The sequence below is a fragment of the Ahaetulla prasina genome, chromosome 2 (genome assembly GCF_028640845.1).
Source record: "Ahaetulla prasina isolate Xishuangbanna chromosome 2, ASM2864084v1, whole genome shotgun sequence".
NCBI lineage: Eukaryota > Metazoa > Chordata > Lepidosauria > Squamata > Colubridae > Ahaetulla > Ahaetulla prasina.
In genome coordinates, this window is record NC_080540.1 from 292,770,220 (window position 1) to 292,789,114 (window position 18,895).

Sequence of the window (18,895 nt, forward strand, 5' to 3'; positions counted from 1 at the left end):
CATTTGCTCATAGTTTCCTTGGTGACGCAAAGCTGGGAATTGCCTCTGCCAAATGTTTTAGGGAATTCGCCACTTGTTAAGATGCACAGTGTGGGGTTCATACTGATTCAGAACAGGTAGTCCTCGATTTACAATCACAAGTTCTGTTGCTAAGCGAGACAGTTGTTAAAGTGAATTTTGCCCCGCTTTATGGCCCTTCTTGCCACATTTGTCAAGTGAATCACTGCTGTTGTTAAGTTAGTAACACAGTTGTGAATTCGGCTTCCTCCATTGCTGGGCAGAAGGTCGCAACAGGGGATCACATGACTCTGGGACACGCAACCGTCATAAATATGAGTCAGTTGCCAAGCATCTGAATTTCGGTCGCGTGACCGGGGTGGGTGGGTGGTTGCTGCAAAGGTTATATGAATACGAAAAACGGTCGTAAGTCACATTTTTCAACGTCGTCGTAACTCTGTCAGGAAACAAACTGTTCTAAGTGGAAGGCTGCTTGTTAAAAAACAACTCTGAACATTAGAATAGCTGTTGTATTGCATGCAACGTAAGCTTCAGTCTGATATAACTAATGATAGAAGAATGAACTGTATTATAGGAAAAGAGACTGAAGGCTGAAGAATTTTCTCTGTTACCAGTAGAGGCTAGCAATAGCAATAGCACTTATATAGTGCTTTACAGCCCTCTCTAAGCGGTTTACAGAGTCAGCCTATTGCCCCCAATAATCTGGGTCCTCATTTTACCCACCTCGGAAGGATGGAAGGCTGAGTCAACCTTGAGCCTGGTGAGATTTGAACTGCCAAATTGCAGGCAGCTGGCAGTCAGCAAAAGGAGCCTGCAGTACTGCACTCTAACCACTGCGCCACCGTAGCTCGTAGCATGACACCCATAGGAATTTCACTTTTAGACTTATATATCACTCCATGTTAGTTTACAGCCATTTCTAAGCGGTTTACAGAGTCAGCCTATTGCCCCCAACAATCTGAGTCCTCATTTTATCAACCTCAGAAGGATGGAAGGCTGAGTCAATCTTGAGCCAGTCAGGATCGAACTGCTGGCAATGGGCAGAGTTTGCCTGCAATACTGCATTCTAACGAACTGTGTCGCCACGGCTCTTACGATAGGTAGTCCTTGATTTATGATGACAATTGAGCCCAAAATTTCTGTTGTTAAGTGAGACAATTGTTAAGTAAATTTCACCCCATTTTACCACCTTCTTTGCCACAGTTGTTAAGCGAATCACTGCAGTTGATAAATTAGTAATCCAGTTGTTAAGTGAATCTGGCTTCCTTACTGAGTTTGCTTGTCAGAAGGTTGCAAAACGGAATCATGTGACCCCGGGACACTGCAACCGTCATAAATATGAGTCAGTTCCCAAGGGTCTGAATTTTGATCTCATGACCATGGGGATGCTGCAAAGGTTGTAACTGTGAAAAACAGCCATAAATCACTTTTTTCAGTGCTGTCATAACTTTGAATGGTCACTAAATGAACCGTTGTAAGTCGAGGACTACCTGTACTTTCCCAAAGAGCCTTCCTTCAAGAAAAAAGATATTTGGACATGGAATCTCTAAACACTGACGAATTAGGGGAAAAAAAGAATCAAAATTTTAATCCACAGTTTGCCCTTCCCTTTTAAAATGTTTGGCAGGTAAAGACAAGTTATGCATCTGAAATCAGTTTTGCAATTTGTACTAAAGAAAGGTACACAAAATGAATCAAATCTAACGTCTTCTAAACGTTGTTTCCTGAAAATCTGCAGTTCAAAAATGACAGCACTTTACTTAAAAGGATAAATGAATGGTTAAATATGAGAAGGCATGGGATTGGTGATGATGGAAAACAATGATTTTGCAATAAACGCTGATGACCATAAAGTGTTGGAGAAGCCTTAACGAATCAAAATTTCAATATTCACTGTCTCAAAGTTGCATGCAGCGATATCGAAGTTATTACTGGAGGTTGGAGAGGGGTTTGCAGGTTTGAGTAACATGAAAAATGAAAGCTATTTCTCCCTTTGACGAGTCATCAGAGTTCAGTGCAACTGGGCTTCAACGGACATTGCATGATCGATTTAAAAAAAAAGTTTTAAGTGCAGAAGATACGAGGGTTAAGTACAATATTGACTGTTTATTACCTAACCAATGACGGTGCTGTTCGTAATTCCTTTAATTAGTCAATTTCTCAACGGATTGCCTTTATTTATCAGCACTGGTTTTGTCCAAAGTAGAATCAAACAGGTTTATGGAGATCAAATTATGCTTAGTTAACAATAAGAACCAAGTCAAAATTGTACCACTCCAACATGTATAATCATGCAAAAATGTAGAATAAAATGCATATACATGCAGAGTGATATTCTGATCACCTACCCAGAGAATAACTTGGGTGAAAGTCTTCATCAGTAGGAAATACAAGCATAAACTTGCTATCTGTAGCGCCAACTCTGGTATCTTCCACACTTCCAAACAGCAAACCTTATAGCTTAGCTTAAATTTAGCATACATGAGACAGTGACAACGTACATGCTGAACAATAAGACTCATCAATTAAGAAAATATATCAACCGCTTTGTTTCCAAGTTTTCATTAAGACAAGAAATCAAAATGTATGCCTTCGCTCTGTGAATGGAACAAAAATATTGCTTTTAAAAAAAAATTCTGCCTTTCAAAGTAAGATGAAAATATGAGCAAATCTTAGGTCCTCCTGGCAGGAGGCAAATAAGCTGAAAACAGGCAAGCCGAGAGGACCACAAAGCTGGAATATTTGGCACAAGATTTTTCTGCATCGACATTCCTACAGTTACAAAAAAACAGGGTTCAATGAAACTTAGGCAGGAAACTTACCAATAAGCCTCTGTTTACAGGGAATCATATATACATGTGAACGGTCCCTTTTGTGATGTTCAATTTCAAGGCTACCATGTTATGATTACTTCCATAGAATAACTCTACTGTGATCAATTAGGGGTTATTCCTATTTTGAATAAACAAGCATGGGTCTGAATCTGGTGATGTTGAAATATATTGGATGAGCACTTTCTCCAACAGGTATCCTTCAGCCATACCACAAACCAACTGTTTTTTCTTTTCAGATTTGCTGTTTTTTTCTCCTTTCAAAAGTAGCTAATACGATGCCTCCTTTAATATGTTTTAATTACCGCACAGGAGAATAAGTCAGGCACATTCTTGCAGGCTAGAAAGCTGAAATGAACGTCATGAGATGAAGCGAAGTCAGCTTCTTGAATGAGAAGCTAAATCTTTTCAAGGAGAAACAAATAAACAAACAAAACAACAAGAAAGTCCAGTGGCCTTTTGAAAGGCACCTCTGAAAATTTGTCAAGGGAGTTGAAACAAAAATAAAAATAAAAATCCATGATGATGCCGAAGGAAGCGGATTAGTCCTCCACATATTTATATGCTGAGCTTTATAGTGCCCATAAAATTATTCAGGAAACCTACAGAAGCCTTTCCCCAACTCTCTTCCTGCTGCACTACAGTCCTCGTGCCTGCATTTCCAATAAAAGCACCATTTGAATAAAATTCCCCAAGTCACTTTGCCGGAGGAAACCATTCTTCCTGAGAAAAATAAAAGGAAACTGCCACTTCATCAAAAAGAGAAAAAATAAGGCCTTGGGATCGGGTCTCTTTACCAGTCTCTGTAACTTAAAATTTATGAATACAAAATGCAAAGGGAGAGGGAGAGGACATATGAAAAATATGAAGAACGGTTGCAGGAATTGGGTATGGCCAGTCTAGAGAAAAGAAAGACTAGGGGTGCCATGATAGCAATATTCCAGTATTTGAGGGGCTGCCACAAAAAAGAGAGGATCAAATTATTCTCCAAAGCACCAAAGGGCAGGACAAGAAGCACTGGATGGAAACTAGTCAAGGAGAGAAGCAACCTGGAATTAAGGAGAAACTGCCTAACGGTGAGGACAATCAACCAGTGGAACAGCTCGCCTCCAGAAGCTTTTTAAGCTTTAGCTTCATCACTGGAGGCTTTTAAGAAGAGACTGGACAGCCACTTGTCTGAAATGGTATATGTTCTCCTGCTTGAGCAAGGGGCTGGATTACATGACCTCCAAGTTCCCTTCCAGCTCTATTCTCATTCTGATTCAAGAGCTCAATATAAACACAGTAAGGAAGAGGCGGGGCGGGTAAAATAAAAGCGGATTTATCAGAGGAAAATAAGGGTATTATCCAGAAACCATCTACCTTCCTGGAGATACATAAACAGGGCATAAAAGCAGTAACATTCCACAGCTGCTGATTTCCAGAGTCAAAATGCTGTGCCACTGTATAGCGCCACTGAAAGTGGGAGGTTTCCTACAAGTAATCCACAACTTCCGACCACCATTAAACCCAAAATATCCACTGCTGAGCAAGACAATTGTTAAAGGAATGTGGCTTCCCCACTGACTTTGTCGCAAGTCTCCAAAAGGGGTCACGTGACCTGGGACACGGCAATAAATACGTGCCAGTTGCCAAGCATCTTGAATTTTGATCCCATGGCCACAGGGATGCTATAACAGTCTTAAGCAGAGGTCTTCAAACTTGGCAGCTTTAAGACTTGTGGACTTCAACTCCCAGAATTCTCCAGCCAGCAAGTCTTAAAGCTGCCAAGTTTGAAGACCTCTGGTCTTAAGTGTGAAAAACGGTCGTAAGTCACTTTTTTTCCCCCCAGTTCGAAAGGTCACTAAACGAAGTTGAGAACTACCTGTCTAACTCTCACGCCTTAGAGCCGGATTCCCTTCGAAGGTGTCTAATCTCCTTTAAAAGGAGGGCTGAATCTTTGCCTCTTACTTCCTCTGACGATGGACGCACTCACTCTTCCCAGACAACAAAAGAAAAGATTAATAAGAGAGCCAAAGGCTTTTAAGAAGAAACTGGACAACCATTTGTCTGAATTGGTATATAGCCGTGATGGCGAACCTATGGCACACGCCCTCTCTGTGGGCACACGCGTTGTCACCCCAGCTCAGCCAGCTGTGGGGGTTCCGAGGCGTGCATGCGCGCCGGCCAGCTGGTTGTCAGGTTTCCGAGGCGCGCCATCCGGTTTGGGCACTCTCTTGCCTAAATAGTGGTAGTCAACCTGGTCCCTACCGCCCACTAGTGGGTGTTCCAGCTTTCATGGTGGGCAGTAGGGGTTTTGTCTGATACTGAAGCACTTTCCTTTTTTTTTTTAATTTAATTGACTTTTTAAAAAAATTTCATAGCATTATTTAAAAACATTTTCATTAGGATTTCCTAAAATTCCCCGTGACAATTTAAATTTCTGAAAGTATACTATTTGTATCGCCCGCGCATAAGTTTAGTTCATGTTAGGTCAGTGAAACTGAATGGTAAGTAATTATTATTATTATTATATGCTTTAACTTGCTGTAACTCTGCTTTATAAATTTTATAAAGTAAAGTTACTTCCCTACTTTGTAAGTCACCATTATTGTGGAACTGGTGGGCGGTTAGAAAATTTTACTACTAACAGAGATACAAAAGTAGGCGGTAGGTATAAAAAGGTTGGCTACCCCTAGCCGAAAAGGTTTGCCATCACTGGTATATACTATACAGACATGTTGGCGAACCTACGACACGAGTGCTGGTAATGGCACGCAGAGCCATTTCTCCCAGCACACGAGCTGTCACCCGTTGTTCTTCAAATTTCCTGTGCGCCGGCCAGCTGGTTTTCCCGGGTGCAGGAGTATATACCTTTGTTGAAGTCCACAAGTCTTAAAGGGACCAAGGTTGGAGACCCCTGCCCTAGATCATGTGAATCAGCAAACAAAGCGAATGGGGAATCCAGATTTTCTGAACCAGGTTACTAACTTAATAACTGGAATTGGTTCACTTAACAACTGCGGCAAGACAAGTCGTAAAATGGGGCAAAATTCACTTAACAACTGTTTTGCTTAGTTAACAGAAATTTTGGGCTCAACCGTGGTCATGAGGTCTAGCTACGGTACTGCAGGCTGCTTCTGCTGACTGCCTGCAAATTGGCTGTTCAAATCCAACCGGCTCAAGGTTGACTCAGCTTTCCATCCTTCCGAGGTGGGTAAGATGGGGATCAAGATTGTTGGGGGCCATAGGCTGACTCTAAAACTGCTTAGAGAGGGCTGTAAAGCACTGTGAAGCGGTACATAAGTCTAAGTGCTATTGCTATCTGCATTCATCATTTTGTACTTTATCTGTATTTAACAATTGTTGGCTACCCTGTATATTCTGATGAGAGAAAAGATGTAGAATACACATCGAAGATGGGAAATAAGGATACTATAACTGGGTCTTCTCGGCAGATGCCGTAGTAATAGCTGTGTGATGTCCATACCATTTCCAACCCTTTTACAAAGAAGTCCTAACCTTGCCCACTGTGGCTTTATCTGCCTTGGGTCAGCTGAAGTGGGCTGTCAATCAAGAACAAACCACAAAAGAGGGCTGCAGACCCAACTCTTGGGCTGCTAACCCTCACCAATCCTAGCAAAAGATCACCAGAGGCAAACAAGCATTTTCATGCAATGCACTTGGTGGGGTGCCAGATGTCTCAACCAATTTCCCATTTACATACAGTGGATAGAAATGAGGGAGATTTATTTATTTTTTTAGTGAAAATTGGATTGGTGGGTGGAGGTATACCTGCTGAGATAGAACATAGGGATTTATACTGGGATACTCAGTCATCAGGGGGCGCGATGGCTCAGTGGTTAAAGACACTTGAGTTTGTCAGCTGGACAGTTGACAGTCTGGGTTTGAGAGCTGAACTCGACGGTTACTTGTCTCAGTTCCTGCTTACCTAGTACTGTATTTTTCGGAGTATAAGACGGACCTTTTCCCCCAAAAAAAGAGGGTGAAAGTCTGGGTGCGTCTTATACTCCGAATGTAGCCCCGCCCAGCTTTCTCAAACGGAGGTTTCAGAGGCTGAAAAAAAGCCTCCAAACAGAGCTTCAGAAAAGAAGCCCCCAAACAGAGCTTCAGAAAAAAGGCCCCCAAACAGTTTCAGAAAAGAAGCCTCCAAACAGAGCTTCAGAAAAAAGGCCCCCAAACAGTTTCAGAAAAGAAGCCTCCAAACAGAGCTTCAGAAAAGAAGCCCCCAAACAGAGCTTCAGAAAAAAGGCCCCCAAACAGTTTCAGAAAAGAAGCCTCCAAACAGAGCTTCAGGAAAAAAGCCTCCAAACAAAGCTTCAGAAAAGAAGCCCCAAAACCGAGTTTCAGAAAAGAAGACCCCAAACAGAGCCTTCAGAGACTTTTTTTCTAAAGCTCTGTTTCAGAGGCTTTCAGAGGCAGAAAAAATATGGTAGTTTGAAAGCATGCAAATGAGAATAGATTAATAAATATCACTTTGGTGGGAAGGTAACAGCCTTCCATACACCATTGGCATACAGGTAGTCCTTGAAGTTACAATGGCATTGGAAAAAGTGACTTAAGACCATTTTTCACACTTTGATTGTTGCATAGTCATGTGATCAAAATTCAGGCATTTGGCAACTGACTGATATTCGTGATGGCTGCAGTGTCCTGGGATCCTCTTTTGCAACCTTCTGACAAGCAAAAGTCAATAGGGAAGCCAGATTCACTTAACAACCAGGTTACTGACTTTACAACTGCAGTGATTCACTGAACAAATGTGGCTTTAAGAAAAGTCATAAAACGGGGCAAAACTCACTTAAATTTCTCACTTAGCAGCATGAATGCTGTAAAATGCTCCAACACTGGAAGTTTTTAAGAACAGATTGGATAACCATTCGTCTGAAATGGTATAGGGCTGTGATGGCGAACCTATGGCATGCGTGCCAGAAGTGGCACGCAGAACCCTCTCTGTTGGGCACGTGTGCTGTCGCCAGCTGCTTTTCTGGTTCCAACGTGCGCATGTGCGCTGGCCAGCTGGTCTTCAGGTTTCCGGCACTCCGGCGCACATGCGTGTTCCGGTTTGGGAACTCATTGACAAAAAGGTTTGCCCTCAGTGGTATATGATTTCCTGCCTAAGCAAGGGGTTGGATTAGAAGACCTCCAAGGCAGTGGTGAAATCTAAAAAAAATTTCCTACAGGTTCTGTAGGCGTGGCTTGGTGTGGCTGGGGGTCACGTGACTGGGTGGGCGTGGCTATGTAGTCATGTGGTTGGGGGGTCAAAAGACAGAAACCCACTTTAACAATGTCCTGGAGCAAGGGGTTGGACTAGATGACCTCCAGGTCCCTTCCAGCCCTGGATTGATTGCTGTGCTCTTTCAAAGTATCCTCTGAAGCTGCGTCAAGTGCCAGGTTTGTGGTCCTTCCCTCCTCTCCTTTTTCCCTCCCTCCCTCCCTTTCTTTTTCTTTCTTTCTTTCTTTCTTTCTTTTTTTCTTTCTTTCTTTCTTCCTTTCTTCCTTCTCTCCTTTTTTCTTTCTTTCGCAGCACCCCCCCCACCTCCGGTTTTTGGCCTAGCAGGCTTCAGGGGGGCCTCTTGGGAGCAAAAACAGACTTCCCCCAATAGGTAGTAAAAAATGCTTTAAAAAGATAAAATACTCAGCACGCAAAAGCAGTGTCAGGAGAAGACAGTAAGCCAGGAGCTAAATCTGTGATTTTTTCCACCTTTGGTACTACTGTAGGTTACGTAACTCAGCTACTGTCTTTAATAAGCTGTGATTTATGGCTTACCATATCATATTACTTCAACAAAGCTTGCTTCAAATAATCAAGCATATTTAAAATAAACCATAGTTTAGCTTCCTTGGAGACCACAGCAATCCGTTCACCTCAGCTACTGTAGTTTAGGTAAAGATTCCCCTTGCATATATGTGCTAGTCATTCCCGATTCTAGGGGGTGGTGCTCATCTCCGTTTCAAAGCCGAAGAACCAGCGCTGTCCAAAGATGTCTCCGTGGTCATGTGGCTGGCATGACTAAACACCAAAGTGCATGGAATGCTGTTACCTTCCCACCAAAGGTGATCCCTATTTTTCTATCTGCATTTTTTACGTGGTTTCGAACTGCTAGGTTGGCAGAAGCTGGGACAAGTCATGCGTCACTAGGGATTCGAACCACTGACCTTTTGATCAACAAGCTCAGTGTCTTAGCCATTGAGCCACCACGTCCCTTGCATTAAATGGCTTAGTGTGATGTCTGAACCCAACCACTGGCTTAGTACATAAACTGTATGATAGTTTCCTGAGTAGGACAGTTGGATTTGTTTTATTTATTTATTTTATTTTATTTTATTAAATTTTTATACCACCCTTCTCCCGAAGGACTCAGGGCGGTGTACAGCCAGAATAAAATACAGGATATATATAATTAAAACGAATTAAAATATAACAATTACTAAACGGCTGAGAATTAAAATGAATTTAAAATTTAAAATATTAATAAAACCCCAATTTAAAATCAATCTATTTATGCCAGTCCCGCTTTAATAAATAAATATGTTTTTAGCTCACGACGGAAGGTCCGAAGATCAGGCACTTGACGTAGGCCAGGGGGGAGTTCATTCCAGAGCGTCGATGCTCCCACAGAGAAGGCCCTACCCCTGGGGGCCGCCAGCTGACATTGTTTGGCGGACGGCACCCTGAGGAGACCCTCTCTGTGAGAGATTACGGGTCGGTGGGAGGCATAGGGTAACAGCAGGTGGTCTCGTAAGTTCATACATTGCGCTAAGCCATAGCTTACAAATTATGTCAAGATTCATGCAATGGCACTTAGACTTATATACCGTTTTTACAGTGCTTTACAGCCCTCTCTAAGCAGTTTACAGAGTCAGCCTATGGCCCCCAACAATCTGGGTCTTCATTTTACCCACCTCGGAAGGATGGAGGCTGAGTCAACCTTCAGCCTGATGAGATTCGATCTGCCAAATTGCTGGCAGCCGACAGTCAGCAGAAGAAGCCTGCAATACTGCATTCTAACCATTGCGCCACTGCAGCAATGATACAAAGCCAAAATTACTTTGAACTGCAGCTTTGTGTGATGTGTGACCAGTCACTGTAACTTACTAGTAAATCAAAGTTAAAGCAATTAATAGTTAAGTATGGGAGCCAAGGCAATAGGAAAAACACTTCTCAATATAATAAGACCTGGGTTCCAATTCTTTTTTGGGATCGCATTTCTTACTGAGCTACTGACACTTCCAATTAATCATCATAAACCGGACTTGCTTCCTAGAAAGGACTGGGCAACTGGTAATGGAATGAACCATGCAGGATCCTCTCTTCCAGTTACTTAAGCCCCTCTGGCTGGATTCACACAAAACAATAATGACCAAAATCCAAAAATAAGAAAAGGATATCCAGGGAATAATATAGCTCAGCTCTAAAGCTCTGGAGCTAAAAATTAAGCGACCATAGCTGAGGCTGAGTTGAAAAAAGCTGGCGAACTTTTTTTGGGAGCTGGGAGGCGGATCCTCAGAATTTTTTTTTCAACTTAGAGACCATAGAGCTAGAGACTGGAATAACCCAAATGGCGCCTCCCATCGCCACACTATGGAGAACAATAATGACAAAGACAATACATTGTCTACAAACCCAACTCAATGAAATAAATCTTCCTGGGTTACTACAAACCAAGTAGGATATGTAACCTGAATAGCATCTCCATGTTGTTCTCGACTTGTGGCTTACAGGACAACCTTATACTTACTCAGAAGTAAGCCGCTACTGAATTCAATTTCATTGTAAAAGTGGAGTAATCTAAAAACTATTTGGTAGTGACAGACAACAGGAAGAAAAATCTGGATGGGGTTCCATTTTATCCTATGGGGAGGGGGATGGTTTCCAGGTCTTCTTTTGTGATCTTGATCTTCTGAGGCTGCTCAAGGGAAAGATGAGAAACAGCTCCCACCAAAAAAAAAAGCGCAAAGAGGAATTTGCAGGAGGAGATAAAGGGGAGAAGAGTAAATTTAAGGTAAACTGGCACCACGATACTGAAGGAATACTGCGGTGACTGCAAATAGTATTACTAGTAACTGCAATACTATTTGGGCATATCCAATATGAACCCAAAATCTTTTGACACCTCATCGTTTGCAATTTGACATTTTCCGCATTTAGCCAGAACAAGAGTCTGAGCATATAAGGGATTCACTAACAATTGGTGAAAATAAGCAAAAGTTCTGAAAGTAGAGGGAAAAATGACTGTATAGAAAATATACACTCCTTTAGAAATAAGATTTCAAGTTATTTGGAGCCAAACTTGCAAGCTACTTGTTTGTTTCTAATTCATCACCTGGTCATGTTCCTCCTTCTGCACCCCATTAATTATTGTATTTTTCATGTTCATAAAATCTTAGAGACAAACACATGAAGGAACCGATAAAAAGAATTACATGGTAGTTTCATGTACTAATCTGGCAGATAAGACCCTAATGAATCAAATTTTACATTGCTAATGCAATTAGCTGAAATCAAGATATAGTTATTGGTGTCTTCAACTTCTCTGCCCCTCTCCCAGAGCTCTTTGCTTCAAATATGGTTGGTTATAACCATGGCTGTTATGACTTCAAATACAGTTAGTTGGAATCATGGCTCTTATTGTACTGAAACCCTACGTCATTTACCCATAACTGAGATTAATGGAAGTGACACTTCTACTTTTTCATAGCTGACTTTTGCTAAACCATGATTTAAATCAGGGGTCTCCAACTTTGGCAATTTTAAGACTTGTGGACTTCAACTCCGAATTACCCAGCCATCATGTGGACCTGTGGCTGGCTGGGGAATTCTGGGAGTTGAAGTCCACAAATCTTAAAATTTCCAAGGTTGGACACCTTGGATCGGGAATTCGGGGAGTTGGTCCACAAGTCTTAAAATTGCCAAGGTTGGAGAGCCCTGATTTAAACAGTAACAATATCCTTACTCTTGACTGTCAGGCTACAGGTAGTCCTCAATGTATGACAATTAAGCCCAAAATTTATCTTACTAAGCAAGACATTTAAGTGAGTTTTGCCCCCATTTTACAATCTTTCTTGCCACAGTCGTTAAGTGAATCATTGCCATTGTTAACAGGGTTGTGAAGTGAGTCTAGTTTCCCCATTGACTTTGCTTGTCAGAAGGTCTCAAAAGATTATCACATGACCCCGGGACACTGCAACCGTCATAAATATGAGTCAGTTACCAAGCATCTGAATTTTGATCACATGATCATGAGGAGGCTGCAGTGGCCATAAGTGTGAAAAAATGGCCATAAGTCACTTTTTCAGTGCTAACTTTGAACCGTCACTAAATGAACTGTTGTATGTTGAGGACTACTTGTGTCTTTGTATAGCAACATTTTAACAAAATCCAGTTCACTGGCACCAACAGGAATGCTACAGAGGTTTTGTGGAAAACAAATATGACCTTTAAATCACCTTTAATTCTAAGTTTATTTTTTGCAATGACTTTTACAGGCTGAGAGTTCGAAAGATTATGTCAAGAGCTGTTTCATATGTCAGTTTAGAATCCAATCAGAAATAATATTTTGGGAAAAATCTACCAATAAACCGTATCTGATTTCTTATATCCTGTAATGTTTCAGAATGTAACTAAGGCAAGAAAATGGTATTAAACCAAGGTCTCTGCGTGCTTGGGAAGACCTATAAAGCTGGCAGCCTCCTCGGAACATAATCCTAAATTTTTACCTGTTATCTCAAGAGCAAAACAAAATAACTGCAATACAATAAAAACTACACATTCTTAATTTGTAAAAGAATGGCAAATTTATGCTTTATTCAAGGCAAAACAAAAACCAAAACCAACTTCCAGATACTAGATTCCCTACTGTTTAAAACCAGTTAAATGTACACATTTTTAAGGTTAGGAAGGTATCAAATTCACATCCATATCAATATGATACATGGAAAACTATTAACACCAAACTTATTTTAGAAACCATTCACATTTGTTTTACATATTATTTCCTGCATAGCCTTTTGAACAGATACCCTGAACAATGCCGCTTTTAAAAAGCTGCTTTTTTTCTCCTAAAATAAATTATGTAGAGGAGAGGGTAGGAAACCGGTTTACATATTTTTAATTTTTTTTAAAAAAATCCCTTTTCCTTAAAAAACATTCACAGATAAAATTAAACAAGATGGATCAATGAGCAATAGCTGAAGATATCTATAAAGTACAGGCATCCAAGGTATTGCTTTAAATTTAATTTTTTGAATTTTTGAATGCTTATCATTTCACTGCATGCCTTTTCACAAACTGCATTCCAAGGGCTTTTCCCTTTCACAGACTGCTCTCCATGTGGTAGCAGCAGCCTTGAGAAAAACACACAGCATCCTCATACAGGGGTACTCAAACAATTTGTTAGTTCCCCATCAATTTTTACAATTGAAAATTTAGGTTGCAATCCTAAACCAAGAAAAAGCTGCAGTGACCTGTGTGGGATTTACTTCTGAGTAAACATGTTTAGGATCTCATTAACTGTGGAGTGAGGAATCAGTCGAGCATAAATTTAACCAGACTGGGCTACATACTGTATATTTTTAATTTTTAGCATAGTGAAAAAGTGCTTTTTATATGAAATCCCAAATAGGAACCATAAGAACTTCTGACTTCTTTGGGACCAACTTTAACTTGTAAAGGATGTTTACTCAATAACTTATCCCAGGCATGAAGAAAATTTTAAACTGAAAAGAATTACAATAACTGAACACTGAATGGGTATCCCCAACCAACACCACTAGGAAGAATGCTCAGTGACAAGAGCTTAGAAAAATGTTTCTAAAAATAAAGGCATGGAAAAAACAGCAGCAATCCAGAAAGCCATGCAACAAAACCCACTTATTCAAGGTCTTATTATGTGTCCATACACACCATTTCCACATTTACTTGTAATGCTCAGAAAAACGTGGATTTTTTTTTTTAAGGTCAATGAGATGGGATAAGAAAGAAAGAATATTCTGAAAATGAACTCTGAACGGATAGGGCACAGAAGAGTTTTCATCCCTTAAACCAGGGGTGTCCAAACTTAGCAACTTGTGGGCTTCAACCTCTGAAATTCCTCAGTCAGCCATGTTGGCTGGGGAATTCTGAGAGTTGAAGTCCACAAGTCTTAAAGCTGCCAAGTTTGGAGACCCCTGCCTTAAATGTATAGACAGAAGTGTCCCTCAAAACTTAGCCTAAGTGGGTTTTAAGAGTCCAAGTTTTTGCCATTATCTGAACCAACAGGGAACCCAGTGCAGGTATCAGGAAAACAAGGGTGTCAATCATAAACCACACAACAGAAGAATATTTGTTAATGCTTGAATCTTTAAAACTGTCATTTGGCATCAAGGTTAGAAAAGCAGGGAAGGAATTTATTATGCAGCACAAGAGATGCTAACTAAAAGAAGAGCAATCAAAATGATCATGCTATGAATTCTTTCATGAGTGCCTGATACCATTTTATGGGCTGCAAATGACAACATCTTTCAATTTGTAATTTACAACTGACCAAATTTCAAGATTTAACCCCACTATTATTTCACAATATAGTCCAGAATTGATAGCATAACATTACAATTTGATTGTATGAAACACACCCACACCGACAATTAAATGCTTCTAAATGTTTACTTAATCTCGTTCAATGTTCCCAAATTAATTTAACTCTTGGAGAGAGAGATCTATTATTTTTCTCTCTCAAATTCCTCTGGCCGTTAGGATTAGTACGTTTTTACAAAATGAAAGATTCCTCTAAATATAAATACTGTGAATGCAAAAACTTGCATGAAAGTGAATGAGAAGAGTGAATGGTTTATCAAAAACTTTCCAATTCACAAATCAGCCAATTTCTGCCCTAAGTGATGGAGGAACCAAACATGGCAAGCAGTATTATAATCCTGTTTAAGATGCACAATATATAGATGCTAGCATTTGTTTTAAGAAAATATTTACAGGACATACTGATTTGGTATATGAGTCTTTCAATTTCAAATCTTTTTTTTATATATCTATATATCTATATACAAATAAACAATTCTGGCATGCAAAAGGAGCAGTTAAGGAATACATTGATTGGTCCTACAAGTAAGATCCACAAAATAAGCTCGATAATTCGTAAGCTCTGCTGATGGAAAGCCAGGAAGAGCATCTCAATGGCAAAACCAAATGACATCTCTTTTCTCAAGAAGGCGACAAGAAAAATAAACGCTGTTTAAAAAGCCTAAAAGAAGGAACCAAAATGTGTTATTTGTTTTTACAACGGTCAGCTTTTCCAGTCAAGATTTGGGTTAACCATAGCCGCTTGAGGATCTTGTTAAGTTTGTGATGGGTTCAAGCTGGATTCCATGATATTCCCGTTTTCAGGGAAAAGAGCTTGGAAATTGTTATTCAAAGTCTCTGGAACCTCTAAAGCCATATCGGTATTTTGACAGCCGGCGTAAGAGTTAAAGGGCTGCTGCTGTGGAAGTACTTGGCTATCCGGCGGCACCTGCATAAAAATCCCTGCCTGAGGAGTTGAGGAGATTCTTTGGCCATCTAAGGGGGCTTTAGGTTCCCTGGACTCCAGTTGCTGCTTGCTTTCTTCATCGGTGTCCAGGCGAGTGAGTTTCTCTATCCACATGCGAAACTTCTCCTCTGTCTGCCTCTGCATCTCGGCAAAGCAGTTCATGGCCTCTTCTAGGACGCTGCCTATGCAGTTCCTATCCCACACGGTGCCCCTGTCAAGCAATCCTGGAATTTCCCTGGTCGCTCCTCCAGATCCCCCAGCACGACTGAAGCCAGCTTGAAAGACATTGAGGCCATGGCATCAGATATCATTAAAGGAAGATAATCACATCCACACATTTAAGGCATGCGAGTATGCCTGAACGAGCTACACGCTTGCTCTAACTGACCGAGAGACACCGTCCCAGAGGAGCACCATGTCTGCGTTCATAAACCACCCGCAAATTAACCTTTTTTGATTTTCAGAATTATTCTCAGAAAGTGAAATGAACACAATTCCCATATGCAGTTTAAGCCTTTGTTGCAAAAAAAAAAAATTTAAAAAAACAATCTCAAATCTAGGCTGTATGCATATTATTCTTAACATAAAGTTGCCCTCCCAAAGCAGATCAGAGCAGGTTCAGCATTTCACTTCTATTAATCCATTGGTGAGTATCTTTGGGAGTTAGCAAGATTTGAAGGTGACAGCCATTCCTGGTTGTACCTCAACGTATTACCCATAAACATGACAGCTGTTCATCTTAGGGTTACTGTCATTCTCTAGGCCTCTAAGATTTAAAAGAGGCTTAGCTATCCAGCGGGGGAAGCTGTACACAACTAATTATGTCAAACCAACTTTAATTATACTGCTTTAAAAAGAAAATAAGACAATCAGACTAAAAATCCATCCAGTCCTGCATTCTGTTCCCAGCAATGCTCTCAGATATCCCTTTGCAGCTTATGATGAAGACATGAAATTATGCTTTCAATTATGTTTCCCAGCAAGTATGTCATCATGACTAGTAGCCTTTGATATCTTCTGTTAAATTGTTTAATAACTTCTAATTTGGTAGCCATCACCACTCTGCTGGGAAAACAAATTTAAATCCCAAACCTTGGAGACCTAGTCTGTGGACTTTATTGGAAAAAAACTGGTCCTGCGGGCAGTTGCTATTATGTCACACAAATTAACAATTACACAATTCTAGATATTCCCAAAGAAACACTTTGGAAAAGTCCAGACTAGAATATACCCACTGAAATCAAGATTTTAAATAAGACTAAGTCTGATGCAACTTTCTAATATCATACTCATAGAAATGTAAACAAATTTAATTTTCAATTTGTATTCTGATAATATTTAGAGCGTTGCCAAAAATTGTGGTATTTTGTCAGGGAATAAAATGACTAAGGACAAAGTAGATAAACATGGGTATAGAGGAAAATTAGGAGGAACACAAACAGCGAAATATACTAATTATTTCCAGTGGTTATTATAAATTGTTTTCAGGATTTCTTTTGGTGTGGACTTCATATGCATACCATCTGCATATTTTATCTGAGATGGTAATAACTAACATTTTTGTTTTAGAGACATTAAAAAATCTAATCTTTCCTATTATAAAATAAAGCCATGATAGTGAAGGCAGAGGAATGTGTTTTTCCACATAAATCTACAGTTGAGTTTGCTACAGCCTTCTGCAGATGTTAAAGCAAAAACTGGTCTATTAAACTGATGCCTATGGGAACGTACCAGAAAATCATGGAGACTGAAGAATTAGGTTGTTTAGATGAACCTTTTGGTTTTTTTTCTCCCAAATAGCAATAAATCATTAATATAAAGGGAACTTTATCAAATAAATGGGCTAGATGTAGGCATACAGATTTAACACCCAGGTAATCAGCAAATAACTTTATTTGGCTGACTTGTCTGGCTCAGAAGCTAAACAGGGCCTGCTCTGGACTTGGATGGAAGGCAACCTGAAAATATAGGGTAGTAGGCTAAAGTAGGAGTCAAAAAAGCATAATGCAAGAAGGCAAGAATAAATTAATGCAGTTGTAAAGATATGTCTATATAGGACTAAACTCATATCAAATACAGCATCTAGTCAACTTTGGTCTTGTCAAACAAAGGCTAAAGATGGTTAGACTTTACAATGAAAAATTAATAATAGGAGACTACGGAGAAATCCCAGGATGTAGAATAGATTGGAAAATAAAAAATAACTTGGTAAAACAAATCATTTTTCTACTGTTACCAATAAAACTTAATGAAAGCAGCTAGGAAATTAGAAAAGGGTTGAAATGTTAAAGGAAATGTTATTTTTGTACGAATTCAGACTAATGTCCCCTAACCTAGGTTGGAGAGAGCCAATCTAGAACTAAGGAGAAATTTCCTGACAGTTAGAACAATTAATCAGTGGAACAGCTTGCTTTCAGAAGTTGAGTGCTCCATCAGTGGAGTTTTGAAGAAGTCATTGGACAACCATCTGTCTGAATTGATATAGGGCAGGGGTCTCCACAACCCTTGGTCCGTGCATGCCAGAAACCGGACCGCGCAAAGGCCCATCCACGGTGTGCACATAGCACACGAAACCATGACCCCTCCGGTTCACGAAAAACCTCTCTCCACAGAGCTGGTCCTTGATGCCCACAAGATTGGGAGCCACTGGTATAGGTTTCTTGTCTGAGCACGGGGTTGGACTAGAAGACCTCCAAGGTCCCTTCCAACTCTGTTATTCTGTAACCTATAGCCCTCCAAGGGTTTTTATATAACTCCCCAAACACAAACTAGCAAACTATTATTCACCGTTAATGAAACTATAGTCCAACCATATCTGGAAAACTGCTCGTGAACCAGGATGCATTGTGAGCTAAGAATAACCAGGAGCATCTGCTACACTTTTCAGATGGCTCCTGAAACCATGATGCATATTTCAGAGAAAATTGTGAACAATCCAGATCATCATATTCTGTTCTGAATTCAAAAGCAAAGCCTTACTGCTGTATTCAGGCAATAGAAACTACAAAAACCATCAACACTGAATTTCTCTGCAAAGACACAGCTGAGGAAATTCTACATTAATCCCAACTGCAAAACTACGAGACTTCAGTCTACAAAAGGAACACTTCTTAAAAAGATAATGTAACACTTTTGTATGAGTTGGGTCAGGGGTCTGTAAACTTGGTTCTTTTAAGACCTATGGACTTCAACTCTGGGAGTTGAGGTCCACAAGTCTTAAAAGAGCCAAATTTGCAGACCCCTGAGTTAGGTCATCAAGAAAAAATGTGTAGGAAACAAAACCAATTCCTTACATTATGGGCTTATTTTATTCTTTTGAATTATTTTTTACCACAAGGAAGAGAATAAAAGAACCACATATTTGCTATTTCTCTTTCAGTTTGTGAATACATACATCAAAACACCTCTGGGGAATAACCCCAATATTCAGAGGTTTACAAATTTGGGGTACTCACGCTGGTCAACCAAACCCTCATTGGCAACACAACATCAGAGGCAAATCCAAATTAGGTAACGTGCAATCTC

General features: G+C 40.2%; 1 protein-coding gene across 4 annotated transcripts in view; it reads right to left on the bottom strand.

Annotated features, from left to right (window-relative positions):
• ARK2N (arkadia (RNF111) N-terminal like PKA signaling regulator 2N) overlaps positions 1–18,895 on the bottom strand; it is a 67,244-nt gene that overhangs the window by 18,829 nt on the left and 29,520 nt on the right. The window contains exon 4 of one of the 4 annotated variants that reach the window (XM_058171201.1): positions 12,534–15,645. The exons of the other annotated variants lie outside the window; for them this stretch is intronic. Coding sequence (XP_058027184.1) covers positions 15,179–15,645 — 467 coding nt within the window. The 3' untranslated portion in view covers positions 12,534–15,178. Of the gene's footprint in view, positions 1–12,533; positions 15,646–18,895 lie in introns of those variants that run through there. 4 annotated transcript variants of the gene reach the window in all.